Source organism: Dioscorea cayenensis, chromosome 17 (assembly GCF_009730915.1).
Source record: "Dioscorea cayenensis subsp. rotundata cultivar TDr96_F1 chromosome 17, TDr96_F1_v2_PseudoChromosome.rev07_lg8_w22 25.fasta, whole genome shotgun sequence".
NCBI classification, from domain to species: domain Eukaryota; kingdom Viridiplantae; phylum Streptophyta; class Magnoliopsida; order Dioscoreales; family Dioscoreaceae; genus Dioscorea; species Dioscorea cayenensis.
This window is the reverse complement of record NC_052487.1, coordinates 19,364,645-19,383,390: the sequence shown is the minus strand read 5'-3', so window position 1 is coordinate 19,383,390 and position 18,746 is coordinate 19,364,645. Positions and strand designations below refer to the sequence as shown.

Genomic DNA, 18,746 nt, shown 5'->3' with positions numbered 1-18,746 from the left:
ATTTATAGATTATTTGTTAAATTATTATTGCATAAATGAATTTATATTGTGAGTTTGTGCTAAGTCGTGTTTTTAATTGTATTACTTGTCAACTTAGTGTTTAACTGTTAGTTGAGTTATTTGTTAATTATATAAATATGATAGGTTTTTTTACATCCAAAACCAAAATTATTAAATAGATGTATATTTTATATTTTTGAATTATTGATTATTATTTTCTCAATTTTGAATTAATATAGTTATTTGATATTTATAAAATTTTTAAATTTTAATTCAACACCCCTTTATATTTTATTTGTAGTTCCGCCATTGATAACAACAATGATAACTTTAATTCTTCTCATATTTTTCTTTGTCTTCATGACTGTTCTCTCACGGTCCGCACTCTTTTGTACTATCCAATCATCCATCGTTTATACTCCCTCTATTCATTCTTTTGTTGTGACGTTTTGAAACTCTTCTATGTTCTTTTTACTTGTCATATTAGAATTTTTGTGCGGGATTAAATAATTTTTTTCCAAATTTATCCTTTAATTTAATGTATTTGTATTATTCTCAATAAAACAAAATCAACTAAGCATTAAATTATATTCTCCACTAGTGGGATTTTAAATAGGGATAATTTTGTAAAGTAATAAATATTTTTATAAAATATATGTAATCAACTAATTTTAACCAATATTTTTTAATCGGTATGAATTAGTTAAATATGACAACTACAAAAGAACAGAGGGAGTAGTTGCCACTCGCCAGACTCTTTGTATTTCATTTCACTCTTCATTTCCAATTCCACCGCCCTCCCTCGATGTGCTCCGCCTACAACCATCAATTGCAAACTCTCCTCTAGACTATTTTAAAAATATAATTTAACTTTTAATATGCTCTCTCATGTTCTTTTTTATTTGTCGTATTTACATAATTCATGTCGATTACGAAAATTTAGTTAAAATTAATTAGTCAGCCTATATTTTATAAAAGATTTCTATTATTTTTCAAAACTACTTTTATTTAAAAATCCACTAGTGAAGTATATAATTTAATTTTTTATTTATTGAAAATTATACAAATATATTAAATTAAAAAATAAATTTAGAAAATAATTATTTAATACTGCACAAAATTTCTAATGTGATAAATAAACAAAAACACAAAAGAACTCCAAAAAATGATAAGTAAAAAAACAAAGTATTCCTCCTGTTTTTTTTAGTTGTCACGTTTTGGAGCTCTTGTCTATTTATTTTTACTTGTCATATTAGAAACTTTGTGCACCATGAAATAATTTTTTCTAAATTTACCTTTTAATTTAATGTACTTGTACAATTTTCAATAAAACGAAATCAATTAAGGATTAAATTATATTCTCCACTAGTGGGGTTTTAAATAGGGGTAATTTTAAAAAATAATAGATTATTTTATAAAATATATATAATCAATTAATTTTAACCAATTTTTTTTAATTGATATGAGTTATTTAAATGTGATAATTAAAAAAAAGGAACATAGGGAGTATTATTCTACATTCATGGTACTCTATTAAACTTTGGATTACGTAAACATCCACGTTTTTTAATTTAAGAGTTTAATAAAGTTATTCCAAAAGAATAACATTATTCCAACAATAAATATTTATTTTTCCATTATTGAGATAGCAATTTACTGCAAGATACACATTTTTTTTCATCAATTTATTTTTATTAAAAAAAATATATATATATATTATTTTCACTAAAAAATCCTCATGGTTTCCATCAAAATCTTGCTATAAAACATAATATTAAAAACTAAAAAAATAATTACCTATATATTATTATCCCAAGAAGACACGCTACAATCCATCATTTATTTATCAACTCAGGTTAAAAAGTTTTTCATTTTCTTTTAACCAAAAATATATAATAACTAATTAATTAATTAATTAATTAATTAAAGAAGCACCACCCACCTCCTTCTCATCCTACAACTACAAGAGAAAGAGATAGAAACTAGAAAGCACCCTCAGAAAGCACAGTACTCTGTACAAACACACTGCACTGCAGTCTTCTCGTGACTCCTCTACATAGTATATATTCCTTGTCCTTCCTATTCTCCATAAGGACCATAACCTCTTTCTTCTTCTTCTTCTTCTTCTTCTTCTTCTTCTCTTTCAGACACACCTCCCTCTCTTTCTTGACCACACAACCTCTCTCTCTCTCTTTTTCTTGACCCACCAACTGCTCTCCAACTCCCTTTCTTTCTTCTTCATATACCAAACTCTTTCCTTGACTCTCTTTCACTCTTTCTGTGTTTGTGTTTCTTATAGTACTACTGTTTTCTCATGGAAGGACCATCACCACCACCACCATCACAAGCACTACAAGCACCACCATCAATGGAGGAACAACCAGCAAAGTGCCCAAGATGTGAGTCCACGAACACCAAGTTCTGCTACTACAACAACTACAACCTTTCTCAACCACGCCACTTTTGCAAGGCATGCAGACGTTACTGGACTAAAGGTGGCGCCTTGCGCAACGTTCCGGTTGGTGGTGGCTCAAGGAAGAACTCTAAACGTTTATCTCCTAACTCCTCTTCTTCTACTCTCCCTGCAGCTAAACGTTCTTCTTCTACTTCTCCTCCTTGTAACTCTTCCTCTGTTCCTGACTCTGAACTTCTTTCTGTTTTTCCACCACCTTTGGATTCTGAACATCACTCTGTGCTTGGTGTTTCTGGGAGTTTTAGCTCTCTTCTTAATTCTAGTTCTCAGTTTGGGAGTTTCATGGAGGAGTTTGATCAGCCTGCTGGTGAGCATCTTGGTCTCTGTTTGGAGTCTCAGCAGCAGAGCTCTACTGATAGCAGTGGTACTGAGAATTTTCTTAGTTTGCAGGGTGATTGGCCTGGTGGCTGGCCTGATAATTTGGCTATCTACACTCCTGGCAATGGATTTCAGTGAATCTTGTTTTCTTTTTAAGTTTTTCTTTTCTTTGTTTTTCTGATCTTGAGATTGAGATGTATGTATAACAACTTCCACAGTTTAGATTGACAAGAGTGTTTATCTGCATGCAATGCATGTACTGATGAACTGTTATCAACTTTGATGATTTTTTTACTCACTTTGGTCTTTTGATTGTGTGTTTTGATGATGCATGTGTTTGTTGATGGAATTGGATTCCTTTGTTTAATCCTGCATCTTGATTCTGTGGAGATAGTGGGATGCTGATAAAAGTTCTTTGCACATATTCCTTTAGAATAATAACTATCATTCATGCTGTACAATGCCAAAAGAACAATTTTGCTAATCATATGCTTAAAAGCTTCTGTTACATTTATTTTTCACAAATATTCTTGCATAGAAATTATTAATCTTATCTCAGCAACAACATGGTGATGAACAACAACAGGAAAAACATGCAAACCATTTCCTCCTGCTAGTTGCTGCTTTGGGTGTCTCTGTTTTTGCAACAACCTCATGTGTTTCTCTAACTTGTGGCTCTGGAGTTGCATTCTTAGCTTCCAATTTTGTTGTTGCTTCCTTCTCTTCTCCTGTTAATCTGAAACACCATACAAAACATTTAGTTTTTTCAATACAAATTCATATTTAATTAACAGAGAAGATCATCATACATTGGAAAAGCAAAAGATTGAAAACTTGCTGCACTGCCATGAGATGTGCTAACTGAATTCCTTGCAACCTCAGACTTCGGTCTATCTTGTTCATGAATCTCCTGTTCTGAAGTTCTGAAAACAATATTATCCATGGCTTCATTAACACCAATTGCTGCAACTGCTTCATTTTCAACTGGTTTTTGCATTACTGCTGTTGAACTCAATTCATCTGCATGATGTAATTCAGACAATCCAAAAATATTGACATGGTCTCTGGAAAAACTAGAGTTTCCAAGATGAATACTAAACAATGATTCATTTGAAGCCACACTCCACTCCATTGGTGTTGTAGATGTTCTTGTGAAAACAGAGGAAGGTATTCTGTTTGGATCTGGAACATCATATTTTCCCATGACTTGAATTGGAGGAGGAGATTGTGATCTAAAATTTTCAATACTAGGAACTTCAGAAACAGAAATAAATGGGTTTCCTGTTGATGTTTCTGATCCAAAATTCAGACTATGATCTTTATTCGGTGGTGACGATGAAGATGATTCTTCATGGCCATTGCTTGAATAATTATTATTTTGTTGATTTATATCTAATTGGAAGAAATCATTCATTGATGATGAACTTGAAGATGTTGATGATGAGGAGCTTGTTTCACCATTCTTGTGTTGCAGCAAAATTCCATGTTCATTGTTGCTTTGGTTTTCTTGTGTTGAATCCATGCAAATGCAATGCTGATCCATATGAGATTTCAGAAAATTTGTTATTTATTTATTTATTTATTATTATTATTGTGTAATCAAAAACAAAAAGAGAAACATTCTTAAAAATAAGAATTAAAAACAATTGGAAGAAGATGTTTACCTTGATTCAGTTTTTGATTGAAAGGATGAAGCAGGGAGAAAGATTTCTTCTTCTTCTTTGTGTGTTTTTTTTCCTTGCAAAAGTTAATAAAAGAAGGTACCAATATGAGCATTGAAACAATGAAAGGCTAAGCAAGAGTCTCGTTTTCTCTTGCTTCCTTGCCTATATTTAGTGTTTTAGATGGAAAATGCTTCTTTTATATATTAAAATATTTTTTTATTTAATTAATATTAATTATATATATATATATATATTTTTGAAGTTGGAATTCTTATGTATGAAAGAATAGCTTTTTGAAAGTAGTATGCTATTTTATCGGGCTTTTAATACCTTGCTTGTTGACGAGATTCAATGGGTTGAAATTATTAAATATAGTTTTTAAAATGTTTTATGCCAAATAACAATGAGAGGTGTATTTTTGTTCTCTAGTTATATTCTATTTCTATGCCGTATATTAATACTAACAAAAATAATTTTATTAAAAAAATTGGGGATTTTTTTATTTTTATATTTGTGATTTTTGTTTTGGGCCAATAATTGGCCCGATGGGCTAGCCCACAAGCCCAACAATAGAGTGACAACTTCTTTTGTTTGAAACGTTGAAGTGTTTTTAATTGGTACTTTTATTTTTATTTTTAATAAATATCAGTAAACGACAATTTAAACACTTAATCTTTTAGTTTTATTTTTTTAAAAATATGGACAAGCCACAGGTGAAATTTAAATGATTAACTTTTGAGTTGGGAGAGAATAATATACAGGTTACTTTATTGCAAAGTGGTATTTTTATTTTTTATTTTTTATGAACAATTTTATTGTGTAAAATCTCCTAAATTTTCAATTCCTTAATTATCTATATTAATAATTCTTTGTATATAAAATATTTCCTTACAAGATAAAGTGATAATTAAAAGCCACTACTTATCTTAAGCTCAATGTAAAATCAAATCATAACTAAAAAGTATTAAGCTAAGTTTGCTATTCAAACTAAATTTATTTAAAATTGTAAGATGAGTTGATGTGATGAAAAAAAGAAAGCAAAAGAGGGAGTGGAGTCCATTAATTTTTTAAATAGCATACTACTGTTTTATTTAAACCAATTTAATGATAGATCTCATTCAGAACAACTAGAAGGTTGAGTTGTAAATAGATCTTGTTTAGATTAATTTATACAACTATTTAAAGCCTAATAAGCTAGCTTGATGATGAATGATTTAGACAGTGTTCAAATGATAATTATGCATTTTTAATAAAATAATAAGATTATATTAATTAAGATTTATTAGACATCAATCACTTCAAAAATTATAATTTAATGAATGAGCACTGCATGGGATAATAAAAGGATTTTTTTTCATTGATAGCCTCTAAAGGACTATGAAAGCCTAAATACTTGATTAAATTAGGAACTACCAATAAAAAAAATAATTATAATAATATCAATAAGGAAATTAAGTCATGGAATCCAGTAAACTTCATCACTACTTAATTAATGAAAAATCCCAAATTAATATACTTCTGCATTTTAATTTAAACTAAATTGATGCATAATTCATTCCACACATTATTTATTTATTTATTTATTTTCTTAAGAATGTTGGAATTTTATGAGTTTATGTATTTTTTTTTAAAAAAAACTTTAGTGACTTTTTTTTAATCTATAAACAAAATTGTTAGACTTGTCAACCAACATTATACTCTATCAATTTGTAATCTTTAAGTAAGGGTGGATTAAGGTAACCAAAGTTGGAAAATGGAAATTTTAGAATAAACCCTTTAATTTTATTTGATAAAAACAAATTTTTATTTATATTTTATTTTAATAAATACTTATTTGTTTGTCTTTTTCTATATTACTAAACTTGTGAATATATGATTTAGAAAAAAAAAATGCTATTCATGCTAAATAAGGGCCTAAATTTGGGTTGAATGCTAACCTCGATATTACGACAAATATTGGAAGTCCTTCAAAATTTTAACTTTTTAAATTATTATAAAAAAAATTTAAAGATGAGACCTTAAAATTATAATTATTATTAAAAAAAATCTAAAAGATGAGGCCTTTAAATTAAAATTATTATTTATATCTAAAAATGAGGCTTTAAAAAATATTGGGGAGCAATTACTTCATTGGACATACCATTGAGCCGCCCTATCTTGAACTATTTTATACCTTAACTAAAGAATATTTAGACATTTAAAATAAATCATGAAGTGTAATGTGAGCTCAAATCCAACTGATACGAACTAAATTCCAATACTCAAATTTAAGTAAAGAACAAAAATACTACCTATATAAAAGCCCTAGATGAATAATCCACCAAAATCTAAGTTTAAATTGAATTTAGTATTATTATTATTATTATTATTATTATTATTTTAAGGTCCTAATAATTTCTGGTTGGTAGGAGACACTCCAAACATCCCAAGATCATGTATTCTTTTTAATAATATAAATACATAGCAACTACTCAACATGAGTCAAAAGTATCAAACCATTCTTGCTTGGCTTTGTGTTCTCTCTTGTCACACAAAATCTCAATTCACAAAGCAAGGGAACAAGCACCATGTGCCTTATTTAAAACTTATATATATATATATATATATATTAGCTTAATTAGCTAACATGACCACTCTTCAAAGAGACTTCTCTAGCATGGATATGATGATATCTTTCTTGTGGGGCATCTCACTTTAGTTTTTTTGTCTTCTTCTTCATTTTAATCAATTCAAGACCATGGTTACTTTCCTAACAAACCAAAGGAGGATCTCTGCTATTTAGGGTTTAGTTTTTATTTTTTTTTCAACTTTGTGGGCTTTTTATGGGGACCTTGATAGAAGATCAAGCTACGTGTCTTTTTGTGCATGCATGCATGCATGGCTTGAAATGGACGTAAAGTTTCTCTTTGGACTAGGGGCAAAAAAATTGGAGGAAAAGATGGTAAAACTAAAAAGAGAAAATAGTTTTATTTTCCAATGTTTTATTTAAAATTTCAATGAAAAAAATTAAATACATAAATTTCTTATCTCTTTTTAATTTCAGATTTTTTATTTATATGTGGATTTACATAAATTTTGATTTACATAAATTAAATACTAATTATTTCACTCTCCTTCCTCATAATAAAATTCTCAAAATTAATTTATTCATACTAATAAAATAATTCTAAACAGAAATAATTGCTACTATTTTTTTTATAAAATTAAGCTACATTAAATTTTATGCAACTTAATATAAGGATTAAGGATAAGTTTTCATTGTATAGGAATGTATAAAAAGATGAATTTTTCCAAAGACATTAGTAATTATATTTTTAATGGAAATATAGATATTTTCGATTTCTTTTATTTTCACTAAAACAAAAATATATATATATATATATATATAAAGCAGCTCCAAGCCTTAAAAGATATATAACTATAAATTAAGTTTATTTTACACGTATTGTTTGCCATTCACCTATTACAAAATTGAATTGTAATATATATGATATTGAGGTTTTCTAAATTAGTTTTAAATTTGTTAATTTTTTCAAGAATAAATGTAATACTTTTCTTCATGAAACACTCTTCCTTCCTATGCTATATATTTTTTCCCCAAGTGGATGAAAATAAAAATAATAAAAATTCTTCTCATGTTTTTAATTGTACCATTTTCTTTCATTTATTTAAAATTTTAAATAAATTATTTAAAAATATCAATTGATAATTAATTTAATAACACAGAATATTTGATATAAAATATTTATTTTGTAAAAAACTTAAAATGAACCCTAAAACCCACACAAATGAATGCATAGATATTTGATGAGCTTGAGGTTGTGCTCCAATCTTTACACATACTTGACTTCTGTTAAATAGATGCGCTTGTTATGTACTCCTTTCATTTTTTTTATTTGTCGTTGTTAATCGAATCTAAATTGTAAAAGAATTTAGTTATTTCACAAATTTTTATAAAAAATTGTTATCTTTCCAAAATTACCTCTAATTTATATCGTGATATTTCTCTGTGGTATTTAATTCCAAGAAAAGAATTGAATTGATTGTTAAGGGTAATTTTGAGAAAAAAAAAATGCTTATTGATATTAGAAAATGATACTCCCTTCATTTTTTTTATCTATCGTGAATAACCAAATCTCACGTACAAAAAAAGTTGGTTATTTCATATAATTTAATAAAAAATTAGTTATCTTTTTCAAAATTACCCCTAATTTATATCTTCACATTTCTATTTCATATTAAATTTCAAAAAGACAATTGAATAGAATGTTAGGGTAATTTTAAAAAAATATAATAAATATTTTTTGATGTTAAAAAATAATAGATAAAAGAAAGAGGAGGATTAACCCAATAAATATATATATATATATATATATATAAAATTTAAACTGCTAGTAAAATAAGTAGTGGCTAGGTAAAAAAATAAATAGATAAATAAATATGTATATTAATTAATCAATAAATGAACATTGAATAGAAGCCTGATTAACACGTGCCCAGCTTCGCCGTGTCCCATACGCTGTGCTGCCGCTGCCGCTCACGTTGTCCTCCTCAATATATAAATATATAAATTGTTATATTGATGAAATTATTATTCAAAAATATATTTAAAATTTTATTGATTTTTAAATGCCGAGAAAACCTGTTTGCAATTTTCATAGTAATTATGAAAATTCTACAAAATATTAAAACAAGATTGACTCTAAAAAATAGTAAATATGAAAACATACTATTTTTTTGGGCCCATATAATATTTATATTACTATTTAAATAAATCTTCAGTAAATCTCTAATAGAAAGATTTATATATGTAGATTTATAGTTTAATATAATTTTTATAAATTTTTTAAATATATACATGGTAGACTTTTTATTTTTATTTTTTTATATGCCATTTAATTAATCTAATAAATTTTTATGTGATCCATTGATTTTAAACGAGTATTGTAAAATAATAATAATAAAATTAGTTAAATCAATTTATTAATTTATAATTAATGGAAAACGGTGGACCCCTTTATTTCGCTGCAAATAACGTGCACTCCTTAAATTGAACCATCTCGGCCATTACACCAATAAATTCTCATTAATTTTTTAAAAATAAAAATTATTAACCGTTTAATTAACTAGAACATAATATTTAAAAAAATTATCATGTTCATTAAATTATATTAAATAATAAAGAAAATTAGCTGCATTTCCACATCATATCACTCATCTGGGACTCGTGATCCTGCGGTCCAGATCTCCAGCGAGGATCTAACAATCGCCACCTTGATCTCTCGCTGTTCCGCCACGTGTACATTAATATCCGGGTGCGTTGTACAGTTCCCGATGTTCCCGTGCCGACACTTGTCGTCATCTAACAAGTCAAATCAAGCGGGGTCCACCAACGAAAAGTGGGCCCCATCTGATAGTTTGATCTGGCTGCCAGGTCATCCCCAACCTGTTCGGCTTCAAACACAATCATTAACCTTTAAATGATGACGTGGCTTTTGTTGATTGGTTTGTACTGTGGGGCCTAAAATTAGGGAAGTCAAATAAAACGGTGAGAGTGATGGGTATATCAGTCATTTCAGGATGGAGGTCAGGATTGTAATTTGGCAGGGAGCTGTCGGTTCTGTAATCAGGATTAGGAGGTGACCGGCGAAAGGCGGTGAGGGCAGTGGACAGCTGGCGGTTTTTGGCGTCGGTGGGTGGGGGCACGAGTTAAACCCGGGTTAACTCGTGGCGTTGAAGAGCTTCGTATATAAGCGTGAGAATAGCGAAAGGATGGTCAGAGAGAAAGAGAAGCAAAGAGAGAGAGAGAGAGAGAGCGAGAGAAGAGAGGGTTCCGTTCTAGAAGGACGGAAGAGAGGCCTGTGGGATTGGATTCAATGGGTGAATCTAGTGGTTCTGTTTCGATTGATGTAGAGAGGATCTCGTTTGGTGGAAAGGTTGGTGTTTTTTCTTCTTTTTGTTTTTATAAATTTGAATCCTTTGGTGGTGATTGGGGTTGCATTAGTTGTTTTTGGGTTGATGGTGGAGATTTTGGGTTGAAATTTGAGGTTTTTTTGGGGGCGATTCTTGGAGTTCTTGTGATGGAATTGGGGTGATTCTTTGAGGTTTAGAGGTTTTTATGGCAATGAGGAATGGGGTTTCTTTCTTGAGTGTGTGTTTTGGGGGAATGGAGGAGATTTTTTCTTTTTTTGTTTTTTTTGTTTTTTGAATTTGATGGCGGGGATGGTTTTGGGGGTTTTTTTCTAGGGTTTCTTTCAATGTTAAAGTCATGTGTTTGAGATTGGATTCTTTAAAATTCTTGATTAAGTTTGATGGAAGAGTCAAATGTGGAATCTGTGACTGGATTTTGGATCCCTGAGACGTGCGGATTTGTCTCTCTCTTTTAGGGAAGATTCGTGTGGGTTTTGTCAACTAACAGTAAAATATATCTCCTTTTTGGCATTCTTGTTAGATTGCTTTTGCTAGTTGTATGGGAAATTTCGTTGTTTTGAGATTTTTGTTGTCGATAATTGCTCTATTCTGGTGTCCATGTAGTTTCTTTCTTCATGATTTGAATTGAATGCATTATTATCCTGAGGTATTTGGCTGGCACTTAGATTTTCATGTTCTTTACCTTCTTGGGATTAATTGGATTTTCTTTCTGGATTAATAAATGTTACTAGTGGTTCTATGACAATTTTCTTTTAATTTTCTTAGTCTTTATTTATCTTTGTTAGTGCTGGATTTGTCATTTCCAATTCATGGTCTTATATCTGTATTTTATTAGCTGAAATTTATTTGTACGTTGATATCATATTGATTCTGAATAGTGCGTCAGCCTCCACTCCAGTTTGTTCTTCCATTCCAATCCTAGATTAGACTTATATCTGCACACCATATAGAAAACTTATTGTTTCATCTCTATTTTATTACTTCATTGTGCTCCTTGCCACTAACCCCAAGTTTCAAATATATTAGAAGGTCATGTTTGTACGATAATGTTCTTTAATACCTTATCATTGTATATTTTTTTTTCTATAAACCTCACAATAGGTTGTCATCTTTTCTTTTTTCTTCTTCACTGACAAGTGTTTTATAAACAATTGATTTCTTTTGTAAAGACTTTTTGCCTGATTTTGGTGTATGCCTTGCTTATTGTCATCAGGAACATCTTATACAAACAAGTCATGGCCCAGTGTCTGTTGCTGTTTATGGTGATCAGGACAAGCCTGCGTTAATTACTTATCCGGATGTAGCTTTGAATTGTGAGTTCCTTGTTGTGACAGTTTGCCTTATCTATTTCCTTTCCTGATCATTAAATAGTGGTTTTGGTTGATGATGTGTATATTAGTTTGTGAAACCCTGAACTTGCAATTCTTTTCTGGGAGAAAGAGATTAAGAATTATTGGTTATAATAGAAATTCTGGTTGTGACTTCTGTTAATCTTCAGCCTTATTTTTAGTGTCAGCGCAGTTGCCCATAAGTTTCCGCGAGTTACTTTCACTTTCTTGTGTGATCTGGTTGTTGTTATAGCCTTCAGTATATTTCTGTTAGGGTTAGCAATATTTTTATTTGTTTCAGAATTCTTGTCAAAGTGTTATTTTGCTGATATTTTATGTAATTTAAGTCCATAAGGTTGTTTTGAAAATTTTTGGGTATGGTAGTGATGTTTTCCAACTGTGCCCTAATTGTGATCTGGTCAAGTTTGAATGGTATCTAACTTTGTTCTTTCATTTTGCTGAATTGTGCCAGATATGTCCTGTTTTCAGGGGCTATTCTTTTGCCCTGAAGCTGCTTCTTTGTTGCTTCACAATTTCTGCATATATCATATCAATCCTCCAGGACATGAGGTTAGTAGTTGAATTGCAACTTTGATCTAAATAAACTTCATACAACTTTACCAACTTAACTTTGTTACCCTTCTGTCAAATGGATCCCTCACATCATTTTTTGTCCTCTTGAACAAGAGTTATTACAGTTGGGAGCTGCTTCGATTTCACCCAATTATTCAGTGCCTTCAGTTGATGACTTGGCAGATCAAGTTTTGGGTGTACTTGACTTCTTTGGGTAATCAAAATGCCGCTTTCTCTGATAAATTCTAAATTTATCATGTGACATGAATTTTTATTTGATTCTTGTTCTGCAGGTTAGGTGCAGTAATGTGCTTGGGAGTCACTGCTGGTGCTTACATACTTACCCTTTTTGCGGTATGTCCCGTTCCTCAGAGCCTTCTCAGCTTCTTCTCTATCTACGATTCCTGATTTGCAACTTTCAAACATTATTTGCAGACAAAATATCGGGAGCGTGTTATTGGATTGATGCTTGTATCCCCCTTATGTAAAGCACCGTCATGGACGGAATGGCTGTATTATAAGGTCTTCTTCAATGCCTTCATTTATGAATTTATTTATGAGTTAATCAACAGTTTAACTCATAATAGATGAATAAAATGGTAATGTTTCAGGTCATGTCAAATTTGCTCTACTTCTATGGGATGTGCAGCTTGGTTAAAGAATGCCTACTTCAACGTTATTTCAGCAAGGTTGGTTCTTATTGTTTCACTGTATTGTGTGGTGTTTTGGGTTTCCATTTTTTTGTTGTGTGAGTTATTTTTGTTTTGTTGGCAGGAAGTTCGGGGTAGTGCCCAGGTTCATGAATCAGATATTGTTCAGGCCTGCAGAAGTGTTAGTTTCAATTCCCTTTGTTTCTTGCTCTACGTGTGTAGGCTGAAATACAATTTTTTAAATTCATGACAATCGTCTTTGCGTCTTGCCTGCAGTTACTGGATGAGAAGCAAGGTTTAAATGTCTGGCGCTTTCTTCAAGCTATTAATGGGTACACCCTCAACAAATTATGTGAATTCACTATCGACTAGGCCTGTGAAACACTCTTAACTAGTAAGACCTTGCTTGTGAATTCTAACAGGAGATATGATCTTACGGAACGGCTGAAGAAACTGCAATGCCGAACACTAATATTTGTTGGTGAAAACTCGCCTTTTCATTCCGAGGCTCTCCACATGACCACAAAACTGGACAGAAGATTTAGTGCGTTAGTTGAGGTATTTCTTTAATTAGAAGATCCATTCATACCCACATCCATGTAAGGTGAATATGACACCCATATAAATGGAAATGTTTTATACTCCAATGAATTCTCAGGTTCAGGCATGCGGATCAGTGGTTACAGAGGAGCAACCCCATGCCATGTTGATTCCTATGGAATACTTCTTGATGGGATACGGGCTCTACAGGCCATATCAGTTTACTGGCAGCCCTCGTAGTCCACTCAGCCCAACATGCATCTCCCCGGAGCTTCTATCACCGGAAAGCATGGGTATAAAGCTAAAGCCCATCAAAACCAGGCTGTCATCAACGGTCTAAAAGAGTAAACTTTGTAAACTTCAACCTTGATGCAAGAATCAGCAGTGATAGAGCTATACAAGAGTATTTTGATGTGGGGAACTGAATACGTGTTGTATGTAAATTGAGTACATTGTCTTTTTGATGTAGGGAAGCAATTCTCCAGAGGTGTAGATAACCAAAAAAAAAAAATATATGGGGGAGTACCACCTCAGAGAGAGAGAGAGAGAGAGAGAGAGAGATGTGAGATTTATGTTCATTTCATTCTTTTGTTATCAAAACAACAGCTTGTAAATCTTGTCTATGGTGAGCAGATAATAATAAAGATGAAGGTGGTGGGGTTGTTCTCAATCACAAACTATGGTCCTGTCTCTTGTACTCTTTCTTTCTTCTTGCATTGATTGGTGAAGCACTGATGTGCTTTCTTTCTCATTTTAAATACGGAAGGGTTTGTTGGTTCTTTTTCTGCAAAGTTTGTGGTCCTTGTTGTATTATGTATTTTAAAGTTTGGTGTGGTATTATGAATCAAATATTGGCAGGTTTGGTTGATGCCCATTACTTATTGCAAGTCTTGTAGGCCAAGTGAAATGCCATTGATTAAGTGGGTAGTTGTGAAGCATTGTAGAATATGCCATTGAGTATACCTTCTTCAATCTTATCTACCTACTTCCTTCTTATTGGGAGATGACAAGGAAGCATATATCTTTTTATTCTTTGCCATGGTTGTTCTTCTAGAGAAGGAATTGATCACAGGGATGCATGTGCATTAAATTAATTATTAATGGCTTTTCAAGGTTCTCTGTTTTATTCTGCAAACTTCTAGTGATGTCTTTGGAGGCTGAACTTTGTAGCTTTACTTTACCAAGGAATAAACATTGCACCTGTTACCATTGCCAAAGCTTTACATCAAAGCACTTGTTTTGATCAGTTCATGCGTTTGCAAATTGGTTGTAAAGTGAATTTGATTTGAAAACACAGCTGAATGGAAATGGAAAGTAAACAAGTCAGATGCACTTTGAACTTACAAAAATGCTTGCATGGTAGTTTACATATTTCATGGGTCAATTTCCCAGCATTGATAGGCAACAAAATTCTCCAATTTCTGTGACATTGCTGTTGTTAGAGGATTGCAGAAATAAATGAACAAATAAAATGTGAAACTTTTGAAGTGGTTGCACAGCACTTGCAGATACTGTTGCTAGATTCTCTGCATTGTTTGGTTGGCCTGTTTGTTTGATAGCATTATCAAATCTAGAGTTTCCTACCACTCACTCAAAAGAAGCATATCTTGTGGATTATCTCTCAGGTTATTTGGCACAAGTAGCTTGCTTCTTCTTCTCATTATCCTTCATAGTATTATTCTTGAGATTTATTCTGAGCATGTTCCAGTGCCATTGTGAACCAAAATTCCCTGCTTTAAAATCAAGCTGATTATAAGTCCAATAGTCACTTATACTATGACAAATGTGCGTGTATATATATATTCTCTCGTATAACCATGAATAAATAATAAAAAACTAATCTTTCAATTAGTTTTTTTTTTATATAGTTTAAATCTAATTCAGTTTTGTTTTACAAATTTATATAAATATAGTGATCTATAATATTATTATTTGAATTCTATATTAATTCTAATAGGTATGTTAAAAGTGGAGTTAATTTTTGATGGAAAGGATTATATATAGTATAGACTAGCACTCGGGATCCCTGATCTAATGTTCTCATGAATACCCATCTCCATTGACGGAGAGAAAAAATAGAATGGAAGAGACATTGGTTTTCAAATACAGCATTTGGTTTTTTCAGATCGAAGTATCTTTGTTGTACTATTTAATTCACTATATTTGTAGACAAGTGATATTGTTTCTACTATTAATTAACATACGTAGATGTTTAGATGCATTATGTCGTACTCTAATTATTTCTAACATTTTTTTTTTTAAATGGATAAATTACATTTAAGAAGCAAGTATACAAAAGAAGAATAACATCTTTAGATTTACACTGATAGGCGGATCACTTGGGTGAGGAGTGTTGGTACCTATAAAATCAAGACTTTGTTTGATTGTACTTGGAAACAGAGGAAACAAAGTAATAAACTTGAGCTGCTGATATAATTGTACGGAAATGATGTTCTACAAGAACAGTGCTCTTTTTTAAACCATAGTTGTATTTTTTAAACTCCAAATATGAACCACAAGTTCAAGACCAGTGTTCTTTTTACTGAATTCTGAGCACATATCAGTAATAAAATATTGAGTAGTCTTTATCCACATCAAGATGATGTATCAATAAATTCTTCCTGGTCTATATAGCAAATTTATGTGACATATAATGTTAGTGTAAAAAAGCTGATACATGTTCCCTTCTCTTGTGAAGAAGAACATACAATGAAAAAAAAAACAGACACTGAGTCAACAAACATGTTAAGACTCTAAAACTTAATCAAAAGTGAATCTGAAGGACTTTAGGAAGTGGTGTGGCATGGGATGAAATTGGAACAGTTTACAACTTGCAATCAATCAATTGATGAACATCAGCCATTGTTGAAACCTTGTTAATGAGTTTCAAAATCACTCTTCCTTGCTCTTCAAAATCAATCCATTCATGAACCTCAGCTTTCACCAAATCCTTGTTCTCACAAATGAGTTCCCAAACTGGAAAATCCAACCTTGGCATCACAAAATCAGTTTCACTGAGTTTCAAACTTGGGCAAAAGTCTCCTTTTCCATCACCCAAATAAATTATCCTCTTCCCTTTTTCCATTATTTCTGCTTTAATCCTCTCTATGATTAATCCCTGCATGAAATCAATAATTCTTCAAAACATGCAACACATTAATTTTATTTTTTATTTTTTATAAAAATGGATAAACCACAACTTTATTGAAAGAAACAGACAAACAAGTAGTATAAGAGAGAAGCGACACAGATCCTCACCAGAGGTGAGGTAAAAGCGAAAGAAGCAAGCAACATAGAAACAACGGTAGTAAAGAAAAAGCAGTCAAGCAGGCAAATGCAACACATTAATTGATACAAAGAAAGTGCATGAACAATGAGTATCTATATATATATATATACAAACCTTGCACATGTTGGGAGGGCAGAGTGGGCAGCCATGTGAGGATGAATTGAAGCTGAATTCATGGTAAGGGAAAATACATAACTTCCCTTCCTCATCAACAAACCCTGGGTTTGTGTTAATCTCAGAGAAACAATTCAAAAGTCCATTGTGTTCCAATATTGTCTCAATGGAAAACTTATTAGCATCACTCACAATCCTCAACTCACACCTAAACAAAACCATAAACAACCATTCAATCTTTATCAATTCAACAGTAATAATAATATTACAATAAAAAATACAAAAACATACATACCCAAGAGCAAAAGCAGACTTGATAGCTGAGCTAGTGTTAGGATTCAAAGGAACTGTTTTAAGAACCTCAGCTATATCTTCAACACTCCATCCTTGACTATGAAGCTCCTCCATTACTCTATTCTAAAACCATCATATAAAAACTTTAATAATATGAAAACAATACAAATATATATATATATATATATACATATATTTATAAAGATAAAGAAACTACTAACCATGGAAGTGTTCCAAGGAAGAGAAAGAAGAAGATGATCAAAGAATTTGGTAGCACCAAGATGATCAATGACCCAATTATCACTTTCACAATCAATGATGGTTTTATCAAAATCAAAAACAAGAACAGTTGTGGTAGCCATTGAAAGATTAGTTGTTTGATGTATGAGAAAGCAAAGGGAAGAAGAGAAATTTATAGGGTGTGGGTGGAGTTAGGAAGAATTTTTGATTTTGAGTAGGAGAAGGAAAACATGAGAAGGGGATCATTAAGGAATATTCTTATCTTGGTGGCGGTAGGGGTGGCAAAAATTCGGGTCCGGACAAAACCGGGTCCGGACAACTACTAATATAAATAGAAAATCCTCAGGTCGGACTCTGCCTGTTTTTAAATCCGGACAAACTTAAGATGTCCAAAACCCGGGCTTTATTTTTAAAACCCGGGGTTGTCTCGGACGTCCAAATTTGTCCGAATTTATAAGTTTATTTTTTAAGTCAGTCAAATATTAAATTATACAAAAATAATTTAATTCACATTAAATGCAAAAAACATTAATAATCCAAAACTCAACTCAAATTATAGAAAAAATCTAAGCCTTAATAAAAACAATATATGCTTTAAAGTTTTTGTAAGAATTAGCTTTAAAACAAATGCTACTCAAGGTTGTGATTTTTAAAGTTTTGGGTACAAAGCCACGTTTGTCCGAATTTCTATGTCCTGACCTGGTCTCGATTTAAATCCGGACAACCGTCCCACGTCCTGGACCCTGCCCGATTACGGTAAACCTTATGTCCAAACCCTTTTTATTCCCGAGTCGGACAAAAACCCGGCCAGGTATCCGACAGATTATCACACCCCTAGGTGGCGGGAAAGAAGGGTTTAAGTTGTTAGGTAAAAAGGAATATTCCTAAATGATTACCAATTACTTCTTTTCTTGGCCTGCCTTTTTTGATTTTTTTTTTAATGTTGCATATTTTTTAGATAAAAATATAACCACAAAAAAAAGATATGGATTTAATTAATTCAGGTTTGATCATGTGGATATTAATTTTCGTTTAAAATTAGGTAGATTTGATGGTTAATATATTCAAATTTTTATTTCTTTTTTGAGTAAAAGTAGAATTAAGAAGTGATTTCTTGTTATTTAAATCAATATATGGGCTAAACTAATTGTTAAAAAAAATAAAAGATAAATAATACAAAAATAAAAATAGTTCAGAATCATAAGATAAGAATATGATTCATGGTTTATGGTTCTCTTGTCTTCATTGCACAAATTGCTTTACTTTTTTGGGATTATTCTACTTGCGGAGCATATAATATATTTTAAAAATATGTTTATTATTTATAAACTA

The 18,746-nt window shown here is 31.2% G+C and overlaps 4 protein-coding genes and 1 pseudogene across 4 annotated transcripts; 2 read left to right on the top strand and 3 right to left on the bottom strand.

Moving 5' to 3' along the window:
* The first annotated feature begins 1,992 nt into the window (after window positions 1-1,992).
* On the top strand, window positions 1,993-3,089 carry LOC120280188 (dof zinc finger protein DOF3.1-like). Its single transcript, XM_039286951.1, has one exon. The coding sequence runs from the start codon at window positions 2,315-2,317 to the stop codon at window positions 2,927-2,929; it is 615 nt and encodes a 204-aa protein (XP_039142885.1). The 5' UTR covers window positions 1,993-2,314; the 3' UTR covers window positions 2,930-3,089.
* A 245-nt stretch (window positions 3,090-3,334) lies between these two features.
* LOC120280165 lies at window positions 3,335-3,797 on the bottom strand. The gene is made up of 2 exons (XM_039286909.1): window positions 3,601-3,797; window positions 3,335-3,527 (listed from the first exon to the last, which is right to left on the bottom strand). The coding sequence occupies exons 1-2, from the start codon at window positions 3,786-3,788 to the stop codon at window positions 3,347-3,349; spliced, it is 369 nt and encodes a 122-aa protein (XP_039142843.1). The 5' UTR covers window positions 3,789-3,797; the 3' UTR covers window positions 3,335-3,346.
* LOC120281221 lies at window positions 3,792-4,334 on the bottom strand (the record flags this gene model as incomplete). Its single annotated transcript, XM_039288098.1, has 2 exons — window positions 4,188-4,334; window positions 3,792-4,145 (listed from the first exon to the last, which is right to left on the bottom strand). Coding segments are annotated over exons 1-2 (501 nt in total), but the record flags the coding sequence as incomplete, so codon positions are not given.
* Window positions 4,335-10,220: 5,886 nt separating this feature from the next.
* On the top strand, window positions 10,221-14,147 carry LOC120281407 (protein NDL1-like). The gene is made up of 11 exons (XM_039288250.1): window positions 10,221-10,391; window positions 11,600-11,699; window positions 12,187-12,284; window positions 12,413-12,501; window positions 12,581-12,641; window positions 12,723-12,809; window positions 12,899-12,976; window positions 13,062-13,118; window positions 13,214-13,269; window positions 13,360-13,495; window positions 13,596-14,147. The coding sequence occupies exons 1-11, from the start codon at window positions 10,332-10,334 to the stop codon at window positions 13,815-13,817; spliced, it is 1,044 nt and encodes a 347-aa protein (XP_039144184.1). The 5' UTR covers window positions 10,221-10,331; the 3' UTR covers window positions 13,818-14,147.
* Window positions 14,148-16,084: 1,937 nt separating this feature from the next.
* LOC120280953 lies at window positions 16,085-17,579 on the bottom strand (annotated as a pseudogene).
* Between the last annotated feature and the right edge of the window lie 1,167 nt (window positions 17,580-18,746).

Coding starts and splice junctions, on each gene's coding strand:
- LOC120280188 (XM_039286951.1), top strand. CDS start 2,315: ATGGAAGGACCATCACCACCACCACCATCACAAGCACTACAAGCACCA.
- LOC120280165 (XM_039286909.1), bottom strand. CDS start 3,788: ATGCAAAAACCAGTTGAAAATGAAGCAGTTGCAGCAATTGGTGTTAAT. Junction 3,528..3,600: donor CAATCTTTTGCTTTTCCAAT/GTATGATGATCT, acceptor ATGGTGTTTCAG/ATTAACAGGAGAAGAGAAGG.
- LOC120281407 (XM_039288250.1), top strand. CDS start 10,332: ATGGGTGAATCTAGTGGTTCTGTTTCGATTGATGTAGAGAGGATCTCG. Junction 12,642..12,722: donor ACATACTTACCCTTTTTGCG/GTATGTCCCGTT, acceptor CATTATTTGCAG/ACAAAATATCGGGAGCGTGT. Junction 13,119..13,213: donor TTGTTCAGGCCTGCAGAAGT/GTTAGTTTCAAT, acceptor TCTTGCCTGCAG/TTACTGGATGAGAAGCAAGG.